The sequence below is a fragment of the Rhinopithecus roxellana genome, chromosome 19, assembly GCF_007565055.1.
Source record: "Rhinopithecus roxellana isolate Shanxi Qingling chromosome 19, ASM756505v1, whole genome shotgun sequence".
Classification (NCBI taxonomy): Eukaryota; Metazoa; Chordata; class Mammalia; order Primates; family Cercopithecidae; genus Rhinopithecus; species Rhinopithecus roxellana.
The window spans coordinates 68,505,002-68,521,938 of NC_044567.1; the positions used below are offsets into that span (position 1 = coordinate 68,505,002).

The following is a 16,937-nucleotide window of genomic DNA, read 5'->3' on the forward strand; positions in this document are numbered from 1 at the left end:
CCACGAGACCAGGGTCTCCATCTAACCGTGCCCCAGGAGGGCTGTGGCACAATGAGGATACACCCACACTGCGACCCTGAATTCCAGCCAGGGGAGAGGGGCATGACTAAAGCTCCCAAACCCCTTAGACTGCCAGGAAAACAGAAGGGTAAAGCATGCCAATTTATGAAAAGTTTTGTGTTTTAAAAAAGTCACACAGAGCTGGGCACGGTGGCTCACATCTGTAATCCTAGCACTTTGGGAAGCTGAGGTGGGCAGATCACTTGAGGCCAGGCATTCAAGAGCAGCCCAGTCAACATGGCAAAACCCATCTCTACTAAAACTACAAAAATTAGCTGGGAGTGGTGGTACGCACCTGTAGTCCCAGTTACTCAGGAAGCTGAGGCACAAGAATTGTTTGAACCTGGGAGGCAGAGGTTGCAGTGAGCAGAGACAGTACCCCTGCACTCCAGCCTAGGCAACAGAGCAAGACTCTGTCTCAAAAAAAAAAAAAAAAAAAAGTCACATAGGAGGGTAAGGGGGATGGGGGGGATAGGGAGAGATGTGTTAAAGGATACAAAGTTACAGTTAAACAGAAGGAATAGGCCTGTGTTCACCACACTGCAGGATGACTGCAGTAAACAATCACAGATAGCTTCAAATAGCTGGAAGGATACCGAAGCCTGGGCAACATGACCAGACCCCATCTCTACAAAACTTTTAAAAATTAGCTGGACGTTGGCCAGGTGTTGTGGCTCACTCCTGTAATCCCAGCACTCTGGGAGGCCGAGGCAGGTGGATCATCTGAGGTCAGGAGTTCGAGACCAGCCTGGCCAATACAGTGAAACCCTGTCTCTACTAAAAATACAAAAATTAGCTGGGTGTGTTGGCACATGCCTATAGTCCCAGCTACTCAGGAGGCTGAGGCAGGAGAATCGTTTGAATCCGGGAGATGGAGGTTGCAGTGAGTCACTGCACTCCAGCCTCGATAACAGAGCAAGACTCTGTCTTAAAAAAAAAAAAAAAAAAAAATTAGCTGGACGTGGTAGCACACAACTGTGGTTCTAGCTACTTAGAAGGCTGAGGTGGGACAATCACTTGAGCCCAGGAGTTTGAGGCTGCAGTGAGCTGTGATTGCGCCACTGCACTCCAGTCTGGGTGACAGAGCAAGATCCTGTCTCAAAAAAAAAAAAAAAGAGAAAGAAATAAAAGAAAAGAAGATATTGAATACTCCCAACACAAACAAATGAGAAATGTGTTACTCTCCCCCAGGACTCAGTCTAACCATGTAAGCAGGACCACGGCCTTGGGCCCTGTGGCTTCCGCTGTCACAAGCTTTTATCAAACTGAGCTCTGACGTTAGACCTCTTGCTTACAACACATAACTTTATAAAAGATGGAACAAAAATTGCTACTGTCTCTGGCGGCAAGCTGCCCAGAATACCATGCTCCATGTCGTGGTGTCTGCCTTCTGAGGGTCAAGGGGAATGTGGCTGAGGCTCAGTACCCAGGTCTGCCCTTCCCCCGAATCAAGGATTCCATAAAACCTCAGCATGATTTCCTGGCTATCCCATGCCAACTCACCCCCGGCTCCAGGCTTTTCCACTCATGTTTCTTTGACCCAATTCTAACAGCTATTTATTTATCCTTCTTTTAGGGAAGTGTTTCTGTAAACTAGTTCAAATTATTTGTGGAACAAGGTGGAATATAAATAAATGTTCTTTTATTTAAAAAAAAAACACTTTTGTTAATCCTTTTATATTATGAACATTTGTCTAAAGGTAAACAATTTTGTTTTCACAGTTATCTTGAAAATTAGTCTATTCTCTTCCTAGAATATCTCACTGCAACCTCTGCCTACCGGGTTCAAGGGATTCTCCTGCCTCAGCCTCACAAGTAGTTGGGATTATAGGCACCCACCACCACGCCCGGCTAATTTTTGTATTTTTAGTAGAGACGGGGTTTCGCCATGTTGGTCAGGCTGGTCTCGAACTCCTGACTTCAGGTGATCTGCCCGCCTCAACCTCCCAAAGTGCTGGGATTACAGGCGTGAGCCACTGTGCCCAGCCTAACCACAGTAATTTCTGTAGCCTGTTCGTATAAGGGGCTCTGCACTCCTCCGCCTTTGACCAAGGGCGGTGGTATTTCAACTAAGTTGTCGAGACAATTTTGGCCAACATGGTGAAACCCCGTCTCTACTAAAAATACAAAAATTAGCCAGACATGATAGTGGGTGCCTGTAATCCCAGCTACTCAGGAGGCTGCATTGGGAGAATCGCTTGAATCTGGGAGGCAGAGGTTGCAGTGAGCCAAGATCTCACCACTGCAGCCTGGGCGACAGAGCGAGACTTCATCTCAAAAAAAACAAAAGAACAAAAACAAAAAACCAGCAGAGTCAGCTTGACTAGTGCTGTCCTCTGGGGCCACCTGTTCAAGGGCATTTTGTCCTTTGTTCCTCCCAGTCTGGTCTCCCATACCCTAAAATTGCCCTCCCTCACCACCACCCCTCCTTCCCTGCTGGCCTCCTTCAAGCCAAGCTTCTTGAAGGTGTTCTTTGCACTCAGGCCTGGCCTGCACTCCTGACTCAGCTCCCATTGATGCCTTGTTTGTTCCTGCCCAGCCCACTGGGCCTGGCCTCTTCCCACCCTCCTGTGACAAAATCCTCAGGTGAGCCCTTGGCCGTCCTTAATCCACTTGGCCATTCCTGCTTTCTAGAGCACTGCCTTGGCCTCCATGACCTACCACCCCCAAAATTCTTGCCACCTCCCTAGCCGCCCCTCTCAGCCTACAGTATGTGCTTTTCTTCCTCTGCACCCTCCCCCAGTATCCCTGGCCCTCAGAGTCCCCCACAACTTCACCTTCTACCACGGCACACACTCTCCTGCAGCATCTGTCTCCCCCAATGGTGAAAACTCTCTTTTAAGCTTCAGTTTCTGCTGCCTATACCCACCATGTTAACAGTCCCAGCTCCTGGGAGCAGGGACACATTGTCCCAGGACACTTGTCAAATGCCACAGGGGCCAGCTGGCTCACTGGTTGTCCTTGGCTCAGAAGCTCCCCCAATGCTGTCAGCTGTTGGTGGGGAGGGCAGGAGCAGAGGTGGGAAACGGGGCTGCCTCAGCCGCGGGCGGGCACCCCTGGGAAGGGCTGCTTGTGGCGCAGGCCCCCAGCCTCAGCCTGCCCCAACATTTGCTGTTAGCAGCGCATTTGTTTCTTCAAGTCCTTTGGAGGCAAGAACCTCAAGCGCGTGGGGATCATATGCAGAGAGGAGTCCTCATCCTCATGCTGTGCTGCTTTCCCTGCTGGGCCGACTTCGTCAACACCGAGCGCATCCTCCTGCTCTTAAAACAAGACCCCAAAGTCTCCAGGTGAGGTCCCCAGTTTCTCAATCCTAGGTTAAGAGTAGGTGGCTATCCGGTCATCGTACCTATGTGGACATTTTCAGCCAATTACATGGTCTTGAACCCTTTCAAAAATGAAAGCTGTAACTGTGGGCCACAGGGTCGGGCCCACACCCCAGGGATGACAGCAGAGGCGGGGAGAGAAGAGTGGACACCCAGGTGCTGAGGTCCTCTTGAACGAGGCAGCTGACTGGCCATTAGACGTCATCCACAGGGAGGAGTGACAGACGGCTCAAAAGTGAACCCAGGGAGCGCCCTGGGTGCAGTGATGGTTGGCAAGCAGTGATCAGAAAAGTTGGACCCCAATCCTGGGCCCTGCGGGGACACAGCAGGAAATGTCCCCACCAGCCATGTATACGAATCTCCTCTGCCTTCGTGCCTCTTCCTAGAGCCCCAGTCTAAAGTTTCAAAGGAAGCAAAAATGTCCCTTAACCCAATTAGCTCACCAAATAACAGGCCTGTAAATAAAATGTGACTGATTCCACCTGGCAAGGTCTTCTCTACCATGAAGCCAAATGAGAAGCTCTGGTGGCCCTCCGTATTCTTAGGGTGTGTACCCACCTCACGGGGACACAGGTGACATTTTCTGAGACTGGGGAAAGCCGCCTACCATCACCAGCAGAAGTGTTTTCCACGTTCTCTGAAAGCCTGGATGAAATGCAGGAAGAAACAACTTTCCACATCACTAACAAAAGCCAGGGAAGACACGTCCCAGGAGGCGTGATTTCAACCCAAGGGAGAGGCTTTTCCACAAGGGTAAAAGGGTAGGAGCTGAATGCACTGTGTAATCCAATTAATGGCAAACAACCTAAATTACCTAAAAGTCTGCTGATTTAATTTCATACTAGAAAAAAGTGCAGTTTTTTCAGTTTTACACTTTTCGAAGTATTGACACAAGTTCCTTCCAAATCTAATCAGGTAATGGTAAGCCACAGGTCAGTCCCAGACCTGTAAACGAAGATGCGTAAGACATGATACAATTCAAATTGATTTTTCTTTCTTTCTTTCTTTTTTTTTTTTTTTTTAGACGGAGTCTCCTTCTGTTACCCAGGCTGGAGTGCAGTGGCAAAATTCCAGCTCACTGCAACCTCAGGCCCCTGGGTTCAAGCGGTTTTCGTGCCTCAGCCTCCCGAATAGCTGGGATTACAGGTGCGTGCCACCACACCCGGCTAATTTTTGTATTTTTAGTAGAGAGGGGGTTTTGCCATATTGGCCAGGCTGGTCTCGAACTCCTGACCTCAGGTGATCCGCCCACCTCGGCCTCCCAAAGTGCTGGCTGGGATTACAGGAGTTAGCCACGGCGCCCGGCCTTGTGTGTTCGTTTTTGAAACAGGGTCTTGCTCTCTTGCCAAGGCTGGAGTGCAGTGGTGCGATCTCAGCTCACTGCAGCCTCCATCTCCTGGGCTCAAGCGATCCTCCTGTCTCAGTCTCCCAAGTAGCTGGGACCACAGGCGGTGCCACTACACCGGGATAATTTTTTTATTTTTAGTAGATTTTTGTATTTTTAGTAGAGACAGGGTCTTGCTATGCTGCCTAGGCTGGTCTCCAACTCCTGAGCTCAAGCGAGCCTCCCACCTGGGCCTCCCAAAGCGCTGGGATTACCGTCCTGAGCCACAGCGCCCGGGGACACCGCTCAAATCCTAAACCTTGGCCGCCCGTTAGCTCCTACAGGGGCGAAATCAAGCACCCACCGTGACGGCGAGCGGGACAGCGTCCAGCTCGACCTTGCCCAGATGTCCACAGAAGATGGAGCTGACGAGGCTATTGAGAAAGATGATCAACTGAGCAAGAAACTGCGGAGGCGCAGAAAGCAAGGCGCGTTCATAGCCGCCCACCCTCCTGGAAGCCCGCGCCCACCCCCGCGCGGCGGCTGCTCCAGAGGCGTCGGGCTGGGCGCGGGGCCGCCGCACTCACCACGGGACCCGCCAGCGCCGTCAGCTCGGCCGCCTCTGGCTGCATGCAGGTCAGGTGGCAGCGCGCCCCGCAGGCCCCGCAGGCGGTCGCGCCATCCGAGAGCCCGTGCCGCTCTGGGGGCCGGCCCTTGGCGGCGGCGGGGATCTCGGCGGCCGCGGAGGCCTCCGTGCTGAGGCGGGGAGCGGCTGGCGGCGGCGCGGGCGCGGGAACGCAGCGCTGGGGAGCGGGGGCGGAGGACGGCTCGGCCCCACCCAGCCCGGACCCGGACCCGCTCCAGACGCCCAGTGCAATGATGCCCCCCTCAGAACCCCGCGGGAGGGGGACCGGGAGGGCCCTTGGGGGCTGATGAAGGGGGCTCGAGGAAGGGGTCCCTGCGGGGGAGGACCCCTCGTGTGCTTTTGGATGACACAGGTTTTTATCAGGAGAGTTTGTGGGTCACGTTGGAAGAGCAAAATGCCTAGAGGGTGGGCAGACAGGACGGAGCTGGTGATTCCATCCTCCCCCGCGGAGGACGGGTCTAGCGCTTTCTGGCATGCTTCTCCTGGCCTGGGCTTGCTGCGGGTTCAGGTGTTTCTGGGAGAGGAGGGGTCCTGTCTCGCAGACACCCCAGCCTCCCTGCTCCTGGCGGCCAGGGGTGGGGCCAGCGGCTATTTGTGGCTGTTGACTGAAGGAAACTCCTCTCATCCCCAAGGGGTCCCTGCTCTACCTGGCAAGGGGAAGGGCACGGAGTCCTGTGCGAGGGGAATGGAGACAGGGCTCGAGAGTTCCTGACGAGGAACTGGGGAGGGGCCTCTGCAGTGTCTGCCCCCAGCCCCCAGGCCCAACCCCCCCCCCCCCCCCCCCCCCAGGGCCACAGTGCAGGCCTTTATCTGCCTTCCTAGAGATTGGGCCTCGTGGCCCCAAGAACAAGGCACTGAGGGTAGAGATACCTTAAGGTGGCCCCAACCAAAATCAGCACTTGGGTGTTTTTTACTCAAAGCGGGTAACTTTTCTGATTTTGTTATTTCAGGAAAAGGCCATGCCTAGAGCATTATATCCATCCTAGCACTAAGTCAAACATGTACAGGCAAATCTCCATTTAATGTTTTATTTGGGAAGAAAGAATTGCAGTTCAGGGAATCCACGTAGACCAGGTGGTCCTCGGTATGTCGGAACAACACAGAGAAGGCTAGAGGTTTTATCAAAAGAAATGTCAGTATAGCTCTTTGAGAAAGTTTATTGGCACCGGGAAGGGTCCTGGGAGCTGGCAAGCTACAACTGGTGAGCAACCGGGCAGGTGAAATTATTCCTAGAGCTTCAGCAAGTTATCTCAGCAGTTATGGATAAAGCTGGCCTCAGCTTACAGCAGGCAGTTTCACCAGCTGGATGTGCAGAGAATTACATTACTAGATTAATGTTAATGTGCCTGGGGTGCTTTTATCCCTGGCTTCTTGACTTTTAATTGGGTGTGATAAGAATGACTTAATTTGGTGTAATCCACTTTCACAGCACTGAGCATACTTAGGATGTACTGAGGCTTGCTGAGTTATCAGTGCGTACCCCGCCCCAGGAAGGTTAATGAAGTAGGATTACTACTTAAGCTAAGATCTTTATTAAAATTTTGTCCTCTGGCCAGGCGTTGTGGCTCACGCCTATAATCCCAACACTTTGGGAGGGCAAGGTGGAAGGATCACTTGATCCCAGGAATTCAAGACCAGCCTGGGAAACAAAGGGGAGACCCCCGTCTCTACAAAAAATAAAAAATTAGCTAGGCGTGGTGGGACACGCCTGTGGTCTCAGCTACTCAGGAGGCTGAGATGTGAGGATCACTTGAGCCTAGGAGGTTGAGGCTGCAGTAGGTCACACACACACCCCTACCAGGAATTATCAGTCCTTGTTTGGATTTCCACAGCTCCAAAGATTTCCCGACTGTTTTTCAGTGCCCACAGTGCCTAGATCTAGACCTCAAATGAAGATTAACAAATGCCAGCTGGGCATGGTGGCACACCCCTGAAGTCTCAGCTACTCTGGTGGTTGACACAGGAGTGCTTGAAGCCCAGGAGTTTGAGGCTGCAGTGAGCTATGATCGCACCACTGTACTCCAGCCTGCGTGACAGAGCAAGACTTCCGTCTATTTAAAAAAAAAATTAAAACAAAAAAAAAATACCATTTGCCCAGTGAATAGTAATCTAAGGCCCAAGGAAAGACATATTGTAAAATATATTTTACATAATTCAGGCAGTATGAATTCTTAAGCACTGAGTTTACGGGTTTGTGTCTAAAAAAATAGCAAAGCCATTGGCCAATGGTCCTTGGTTCAGAGAGTAGTGAATTATATTACTCATGTCATCTTTCAGACAGTGTCTGGGGCCACAATATAGCTTTTAACCTTAGTTGCTTTTTCTTTTCTTAGATAAATGTATCTTTGCATTCCCAACCCTCAGAATCCATGGGCACACCTGAATGACGTTAACTCAAAGTAAATTGTCACTGGTGGGCCTGTGAATTGTGTGTAAGCTCAAAAAGCATCACTTGACCTGACTTTCTTTGCTGCCACGTCACTGAATTCTGACATAGAATCTCACTAAAATCCCCACCAGCAAGATTAAGAAGGCCCCCAGGAGCAGAAGCCCTCGCCGCAGCACCAGCTGTGTCCTGGACAACGTAGCACTGTCCTGTGGATGTTCCGGCAAAGGTTCTTCTTGGCGCATCTGCTGATCCAACTGAGTCTCGCCCATCTTTCCAACATCGTTCATTAAAATTCCTTCATGGTTTTCAGGGCACCCTGGGAGGAAAAAGGACCTTAGCAGCTTAAAAGGTATGTTTTTTTCATTTGTATAAAGGGCTATGTATAAAAGGAATATGTGCTAATAGCTGAGAGAAAGTTAATTCAGGACGCTATTGCTACAGTGAATAAATAAAAGAAATCCTATCCCAGAGTGCCTCTCCACTCACTCCTTCACAAACACCGATGATCCTACCGGGGCTGGCTTGGGTGCTCCAGGGAGCACTCTCCCAGGAGCTAGAGAAATAAGGTAGCCCTCTCCATTAAACTTCACAGGGAAGCCCTCTCCATTAAAATTCACAGGGTTACAGGCATGATGGCTCTTGCCTGTAATCCCAGCAGTTTGGGAGGCTGAGGCAGGCAGATCACCTGAGGTCGGGAGTTAGAGACCAACCTGACCAATATGGAGAAACCCCGTCTCTACTAAAAATAGAAAATTAGCCGGGCATGGTGGCACATGCCTGTAATCCCAGCTACTCGGGAGGCTGAGGCAGTGAGGCAGGAGAATCACTTGAACCCAGGAGGCGGAGGTTGCAGTGAGCCAAGATGGTGCCATTGCACTCTAGCCTGGGCAACAAGAGCAAAACTCCGTCTCCAAAAAAAAAAAAAAAAAAAAAAAAAGATTCACAGGGGAAATTTTCAAGGAGCCAACACCAATTTAATAAGCATTTCAGAACAAAACACAAGGAGAAACAACCTAAGAAATAATTCAAGGCTGGGTGTGATGGCTCACGCCTGTAATTCCAACACTTTGGGAGGCCTAGGTGGGAGGATCCCTTGAGCCCAGAAGTTCAAGACTAGCCTGGGCAACATAGTGACACCTCATCTCTACAAACAAAAACTTCGCTGGGCATGATGGCGCATGCCTATAGTCCCAACTACTTGGGAGGCAGAGGTGGGAGGATCACTTGAGCCCAGGAGTTCGAGGCTGCAGTGAGCTATGATTGTAATACTGCAGTCCAGCCTGAGTGACCGAGAGAGACCCAGTGTCCAAAAAAAAAAAAGAAAGGAAGAAAGAATACAAGGCTATTCACAGAATGGGAGAAAGATGTGACCGTTCACATCAAAGGGCCTACTAAGTATTGAAGGAGTGCAGGGAATTTCACCCCAAGGTATGGCTCCCTCCTATAATGAGTATTTTAAAATAAAAACTCTTTAGAGATCAACAGGCCTTGAAAGAGACTTTTCCCCCTCCTACGTGAAAGCCAGACAAACCCACCAAGAAGAACGATTGCCAAACCTTTTACAAAATGATGCCAGTCTCTCAGGTTCATTCAACTTCCAAAGAGAACCAGTCTCTCCACCCTGCCCCCAGTCCATTCATTCTGCGAAATATCCATTCATCTTCCCTAGTAATCATTTACTATCCCTCAACAGAAGCACCAAATGCCCCATCTCCTCTCTCCCCTCTGAAAGTTGGTTATATGCGTGTTGGTCCTCACTTCGAGGTTGGGTAATCACTGTGATTCTTCCCTTGTGCATGGTTAAATACATTTGTATGTCTTTTCTCTTACTGATCGGCCTTATTATAAGTTGATTTTTCAGTGAACCATCGGAGGGCAAGGGAAAAGCTTCTCCTTCACCCCAACAGTTTCAAGCAGATAATGACTCACATCTAGACTTAGTGTCAAGACACTTCAGAACAGTCAGAGTAATAGGCCAGGCATGGTGGTTCACACCTGTAATCCCATTACTTGGAGAGGCTAAAGCAGGAGGATTGCTTGAATCCAGAAGTTCAAGACCAACCTGGGCTGCAAAGCAAGACCTGGTCTCTACAAAAATATTAAAGGGTTAGCTGAGCATAGTGGCACGCACCTGTAATCCCAGCTACTCAGAAGGCTAAAATGGGAGGACTGCTTGAGCCCAGGAGTTTGAGACTGCAGTGAGCTATAACTGCACCACTGCACCACTGCACTCCAGCCTGGGTGACAGAAAAAGACCCTATCTCAAAAAAAAAAAAAAAAAAAAGGAATAATAATAAGAAAATTTCCTAAAATGAAGGCAGATTACATAATGGCACAAGAATAAGCTTGGCCATCCCACTTCCTAATGAGCATAAGTGGATGAATGTTAGGAATGTAGCAATATCCTCAGAGTTCTGAAAGAAAATCATTTTGGGCCAGGTGCAGTGGCTCACGCCTCTAATCCCAGCACTTTGGGAGGCTGAGACAGGCAGATCGCTTGAGCTCAGGAGGTCAAGGCTGCAGTGAACCATGATCGCACCACTGCACTCCAGCCTGGGTGACAGAAAGAGAAAGAGAGAGGGAGGGAGGGAGGGAGGGAGGGAGGAAGGGAAGGAAAGGAAGGAAGGAAGATAGGAAGGAAAATAGGAAGGAAGGAAGGAGAGAGAAAAAAAGAAAATCATTTTGAACAGAGTCATATCAGCTCACTCTTAACAAAATGCATTCCCTGGTCAGGCAGTCCTGGGTGCTTCTCAACCCCAACAGGGGTAGTATGAAGTAAGTGCCATTGTTAGGCTGGGCACAGTGGCTCACGCCTGTAATCCCAGCACTCATGCCTCACGCCTGGAATCCCTGTAATCCCAGCACTCATGCCTCATGCCTGTAATCCCAGCACTCATACCTCTAATCCCAGCACTTTGGGAGGCTGAGCCAGGTGGATCACTTGAGGTCAGGAGTTCAAGAAAAGTCTGGCCAACATGGTGAAACCCGGTTTCTGCTAAAAATACAAACATTAGCCGGGCGTGGTGGCACACGCCTATAATCCCAGCTACTCAGGAGGCTGAGGCAGGAGAATCACTTAAACCTGGGAGGTAGAGGTTGCAGTGAGAAGCCACTGAACTCCAGCCTGGCAACAGACTGGTCACAAAAACAACAACAAACAGAGATAAGTGCTATTGTCAGGCAGATTTCACAGATCAGGGAAACTGGTAAGATGGTGGAAAACATCGACCAACCCTTCCCTGAAGATCATTATAGAATCTGAATAAAACAAATTAAATATAATCTTGAAGGCATCAGAATGCAAACAATGTAATGAAGAGTCACCAGGGCAGGATCCAGGGGATAAAGGAAACTCAGCGGGGCCGCCCAGCCGCTAGGGCTGCCTCGGATCAGAGTTCATTCAGATCAGAAAGATCAGAGGATGCAGGTCAGAGAGAGCTACATCCAGATCACGTGACGGAGGCGCTGATCGGGGCTTTGGGGACTTGGGTACCTACCAAGAATCAGGCTCTGGCAAACCTCTCTGTATTTGAGGTTAGAACCCCAAAGGGCTGCATCCAAGACTTAAGGATGAACCACTCTGGGTGCGATGGCTCACACCTGTAATCTCAGCACTTTGGGGGGCCGAGGAGGGCGGATCACTTGTGGTCAGGAGTTCGAGACCAGCCTGACCAACATGGTGACACCCCATATCCACTAAAAATACAAAAATTAGCCAGGTGTGGTGGCACGTGCCTATAATCGCAGCTACTCAGGAAGCTGAGGCAGGAGAATCGCTTGAATCCGGGAGGCGGAGCTTGCAGTGAGCAGAGATCACGCCACTGCACTCTAGCCTGGGCGACAGAGCAAGACTCCGTCTCAAAAAAAAAAAAAAAAAAAAGCATGAACCAGAAGAAGTAAACCAAGCCTCACACTGGCTGCAGCACACCTTCACGTCGGCCGGATGCTCCAGAAAGCTCCATTTCCAAGATTGCCCTAGACTGCTGGTCACCCTCAGTGTCCAAAAGAAGCAAAAGAAAATCCTGGCCGGGTGTGGTGGCTCAAGCCTGTAATCTCAGCACTTTGGGAGGCCGAGACGGGCAGATCACGAGGTCAGGAGATCGAGACCATCCTGGCTAACACTGTGAAACCCCGTCTCTACTAAAAAAAAAATACAAAAAACTAGCCGGGCGAGGTGGCGGGCGCCTGTAGTCCCAGCTCCTCCGGAGGCTGAGGCAGGAGAATGGCGAGAACCCGGGAGGCGGAGCTTGCAGTGAGCTGAGATCCGGCCACTGCACTCCAGCCTGGGCGACAGAGCAAGACTCCATCTCAAAAAAAAAAAAAAGAAAAAAGAAAATCCTCTCTGAAGATAAATAGACAACATTCTTTCAGGCTCAAGTTACTTCTATGAACAATTTTCAAATATAAAGTCTGGAACATAATCAAAGATAATCAGTCAGGTGCGGTGGCTCATGCCTGTAATCCCACTGCCTTGGGAGGCCAAGGCAGGAGGATCGCTTGAGCCCAAGATGTAGAGGCTGCAGTGAGCTACCATCGTACCATTGCACACCAGCCTGGGCAAAAGGGTGAGACCCTCTCTCTATTTAAAAAAACTTTTTAAAATTTTAAAATTTTATTTATTTATTTTTTTGAGACGGGTCTCGCTCTGTCACCCAGGCTGGAGTACAGTGGTGCAGTCTCCGCTCACTGCAAGCTCTGCCTCCCGGGTTCACGCCATTCTCCTGCCTCAGCCTCCCGAGTAGCTGGAATTACAGGTGCCCGCCACCTCACCCGGCTAATTTTTTGTATTTTTAGTAGAGATGGGGTTTCACCATGTTAGCCAGGATGGTCTCGATCTCTTGACCTTGTGATCCGCCCGCCTCGGCCTCCCAAAGCGCTGGGATTACAGGCGTGAGCCACTGTGCCCAGCCTAAATTTTTTATTTTATAAAATTAATTTAAAAATAAATTAAAATCAAAGATAACCAGACACACAGCACAGGAGCCTAGACAACATGAATGAAAATTGGCAGAAACAACACAATTGACCATTGACTGCATATCAGACAGTCTATGAAATCAAAGGGTTATTAAATGATAAAGGAGCAAGGATTACTGTGAGTGGGTGGCTAACTGCCTAACGGGCCAGGAATTGGGTTGGGGGGGATTACTCAACCGACTGAAGAAAACCATAACCACATTTGCGTGATGTGCATCACAAGCAAAGGTCCAAGCAAACAACTTGTTTAAAGTCCACAAGTGTCTGCACGATGAACAGCAGGGACCCCATTAAAACAAACAAATGTCAGTTTCCAAGCTATGGTAGAAGCACAGTATCTCCAAGTGTTGGAAATGCCTGGAAAGTGCTTGCAGAAACTAGGGGAGGCACTGGGGAGCTTTCAGTCATCTATAGCAGTCTACTAATGTGTGGAATTAAAGTAAATAAACTTGAAGTCAGTTTACCTTGAATTGCTTGTTACTTTATCATGTGTTTCTGAAACACTATTGCCCTGTTTAAATGAGAGCTCATAGCAGCAAATCTAGCTGTGTCTCACGAACAGCCCCTCCAGTCCCACCTAGACAACCCTGTCCAAGGGCTGAGGGAGTCATATCATACCTGGGTGAAATGGGTCCTGAGGGAGAGCGGAATTCCCACTCCGAGCCACGTCTGCTTTCAAATTGGCGTGTATCTGAGCCTGGAAAATTAAACTCAGTCAGTCCTTCAGGCTTCACGATGGTGTTAATAAGGTATTTTACTCGACCATCTAGTTTAGGAAAAGCCAAGCCATTTTCCTTAATTGGCATGTAGAGCAGAAGCTCCTCTTATTCACAGGTCATCTTTCATAAAGATTGAAATGGGACCAGGCTCAGTGCTCACACCAGTTATCCCAGCACTTTGGGGGGCTGAGGAGGGAGGATTGCTTGAGCCCAGGAATTCAAGGCCAGCCTGCGCAACACAGCAAGACCCCATCTCAACTAAAAAATTAAAAACAAAAAACAAAAAAACCCCAGCCAGGCATGGTGGTGTATGTCTGTATTCCCAACTACTCAGGAGGCTGAGACAGGAGGATCACTTGAGCCCAGGAGGTTAAGACTCCAGCGAGCTGTGATCCTGCCACTACAGTCCAGCCTGGGTGACAGAGTGAGAGCCTGTCTCTTAAGAAAAAGGAAGCAGAAAAGGTTGAAATGGGGTCCATGAGAGGGAAGGTGGCATGGGAACAGTACAGGGTGAGGGAGACAGGGACAAGAGAAGGACCAAGATCATTTGGAACTCTCCCTTCTTTTTATCTTTTTTCTTTTTTAAAAATTTTTATTTGTAGAGACAGGGTCTCGCTCCATCACCCAGGCTGGGGTGCAGTGGTACAATCACAGCTCACCGCAGCCTTGAACTCTTGGGCTCAAGTGATCCTCCCATCTCAGCCTCCTGAATAGCTGGGACTACAGGCATAAAGCCACCGTACCTCGACTCATCTCATTTTTCTACCACCTATTTCTAGACCTCACACTGACCCTAGAAAGTTGAAGGGAAGGATGCACACAAGCATCTTAACAAAACATTTGGTAATCATAAAAACGACATCAGGATGACTTTGATGCATCCCACCTTTCTCTCCAGTTCTAATTCTTGTCCTGAAATTGGATTTTCCTGCACAAGGGTGGCAGCCTGGCATGGGAGACAAGGAAGAAAGGAGCCCCCTGTTTTTCTGGGAATGGATAAAGCCAGGGTCATCTGGCCCTTCACATCTGAACTGTCTAGTTAAAACAACAAGAAAAATAGTATTTGTGAGATAAGAAGAAAGAAAATGAGAAAAGAACTTTCCAAAAGAAAAAAGGGAGAGCCGGGCGCGGTGGCTCAAGCCTGTAATCCCAGCACTTTGGGAGGCCGAGACGGGCGGATCACGAGGTCAGGAGATCGAGACCATCCTGGCTAACACGGTGAAACCCCGTCTCTACTAAAAAATAGAAAAAACTAGCCGGGCGAGGTGGCGGGCGCCTATAGTCCCAGCTACCCGGGAGGCTGAGGCAGGAGAATGGCGTGAACCCGGGAGGCGGAGCTTGCAGTGAGCTGAGATCCGGCCACTGCACTCCAGCCCCGGCGACAGAGTAAGACTCCGTCTCAAAAAAAAAAAAAAAAAAAAAAAAAAAAGAAAAAAGGGAGAGAGCCAGATCAGATCCTGTTTTTCTAGGAGAGGAACCTTTACCAGGACAGAATGAACATAGTTACCTGCTGACACGCTTTTTTCCAATTTAGCTGAATAATAAAGCCTAGAAAACACACAGCTTGAAAGACTGTACAGATGATGATCCCTGACCACAGACCTAGAAATAGAAATATTTAATAGAAGTTAATTCCATAGAAAACCAGCTGCCCCTGGGGAATATGTTTTGTCTATCTCATTTCTATCAGCCATACTTAATATCTGCTTTCATGGCTGAGGTAGAGCCCACAGTGGGCCAGAGAACTCTACCCTGCTCCTCCTCGGGCTTCCAGAAGGTTCCAGAAGGTGCTGGAAAGACCAGTACTCCCTGAGGCCACCCCCAAAAGGGCCATCTCCTTTGGTTCAGGATTTCAGAACAAATATTCAGAGGATATTTTTGGCCTTACTGATTATGATGCTTGAATATTAAGAAAAATGCCAGTTACAAGGAAATTAAAATTTCCCAGGACCAACTACTTCTGCCCTAGTTTCCTCAAAAAGGGGGACTAACATATATATATAAAAAAAAAAAAAAGCAGAAATCACTAGCCGTATAAATTACTAATGTTCTCTGTTCTCTCCCTCAGAGTTCCTGCCAGACCTTGGACCTTAACTTGCTTCTGACACAGACTTTGCTAGAAGCTTCCAGAGCAGGGCTGGGCACCCAGAGATGACTGGAGAACACCAAAGGCAGGCCAGGTGGGAACGGATGGCGGGAAAAGCCCTGTGGATCTCAAGGCACCACATAGGGCACAGAGGGAGACCACAGGTGAGGAGGGTTTTTTGGTCAATAGTGAACCAATGGAAGAACAAAAAGCTTCAACAATAACCAAAAGACAAGGGCCTGACCGTAATAAAAACAGACCTATGCCTCACAACGTGCACCATCCTGCCCAAGAACCCACCCCCTATCTACAATAAACCCAGGAAGCCAGCCTTCCCTAAATCAGGCTCGCAGGAAGCAAGATTGCCGCCTCTGGTGACAATCCAGGAAGCTAACCAGTAACTTCTGTAACGATTGGCCCCAGATGGCCAGGACTTGATTAGCAACTGACAGCTTCCCTAATTTTGGTCTGCACTTCCAACTTAGAACTAACCAGAGAAAATAAAATACATCCCCCCTAACCAATCACATGAGGCCCATTTCTAGTCAGCTACCTCCAGCATCCCCCAGATCAACAACCTTCACTCAGGGCACACCTGCAGCCTCCCCTTTTATCCACTGTGACGCTTTCCCACTCCTTTGCCTGCCTTTGAGTCTCTGCCCAAATGCAAGTGGTGGCGGCCAACACCCTTGCTGAAAATACACAGCCTTTGCTGGTCTTGCTTGGTTGGTCCTGGTTGATTTCCACAGCTGTCCAGATCTATGTAAGCGTTAAGGTGGCTAGTCTGGGTTCCTGGTTTATGGATTTGGTACAGGGTCTATAGCTCTGTTTTCTTGGTACCAATCACATTTTCAGGTATGATCAGCCTGCCCTTTTGTTTGTTTGTTTGTTTGCTTTTTAGAGGCAGGGTCTTGCTCTGCTGCCCAGGCTGGAGAGCAGTGGCATGACCACAGCTCACTGCAGCCTCCAACTCCTGGAGTCAAGTGATCCTCCCGCCTTGGCCTCCCAAAGCACTAGGATTATAGGTATGAGTCACTGTGCCCAGCCTCGCCTGCTCTTAGTATAGGTGGTGCCACCTGCTAGTCCTATACAAAATTAGTAAAAGGAAGCTACTGACTTCCACTTTCAAATCCAGTGTTCTCAGTACATAGAAACTACAAGCTCTCCTGAACCATCTTAAACAGGAAATAACCAGCAACCTCCAGCTATAATCTGAAAGTTATGAATTAGATTTCCAATAACTTTAGCATACATCATTTAAAAGATTTCTATTTGACCCAACCTAGGAGCCCAAAGTAGGATGGTTATTAGAATCTCATGGGCAAGGTCCAGGAATTTACATATTTACAACGTCTCCCAGGGATTCTGAGGGTCACTATGATTCCTGGGGTTGCTTCTGAGAACCTGCAGAAT

The 16,937-nt window shown here is 49.1% G+C and overlaps 1 protein-coding gene across 1 annotated transcript in view; it reads right to left on the reverse strand.

Annotated features, from left to right (window-relative positions):
- Positions 1–6,370: 6,370 nt before the first annotated feature.
- Positions 6,371–16,937, reverse strand: part of SLC47A1 (solute carrier family 47 member 1) — a 48,342-nt gene continuing 37,775 nt past the window's right edge. Inside the window, exons 15-17 of the mRNA XM_010361153.2 lie at positions 14,946–15,040; positions 13,338–13,416; positions 6,371–8,058 (exon numbers count right to left, since the gene is read on the reverse strand). Coding sequence (XP_010359455.1) covers positions 7,832–8,058; positions 13,338–13,416; positions 14,946–15,040 — 401 coding nt within the window. The 3' untranslated portion in view covers positions 6,371–7,831. The remainder of the gene's footprint in view (positions 8,059–13,337; positions 13,417–14,945; positions 15,041–16,937) is intronic.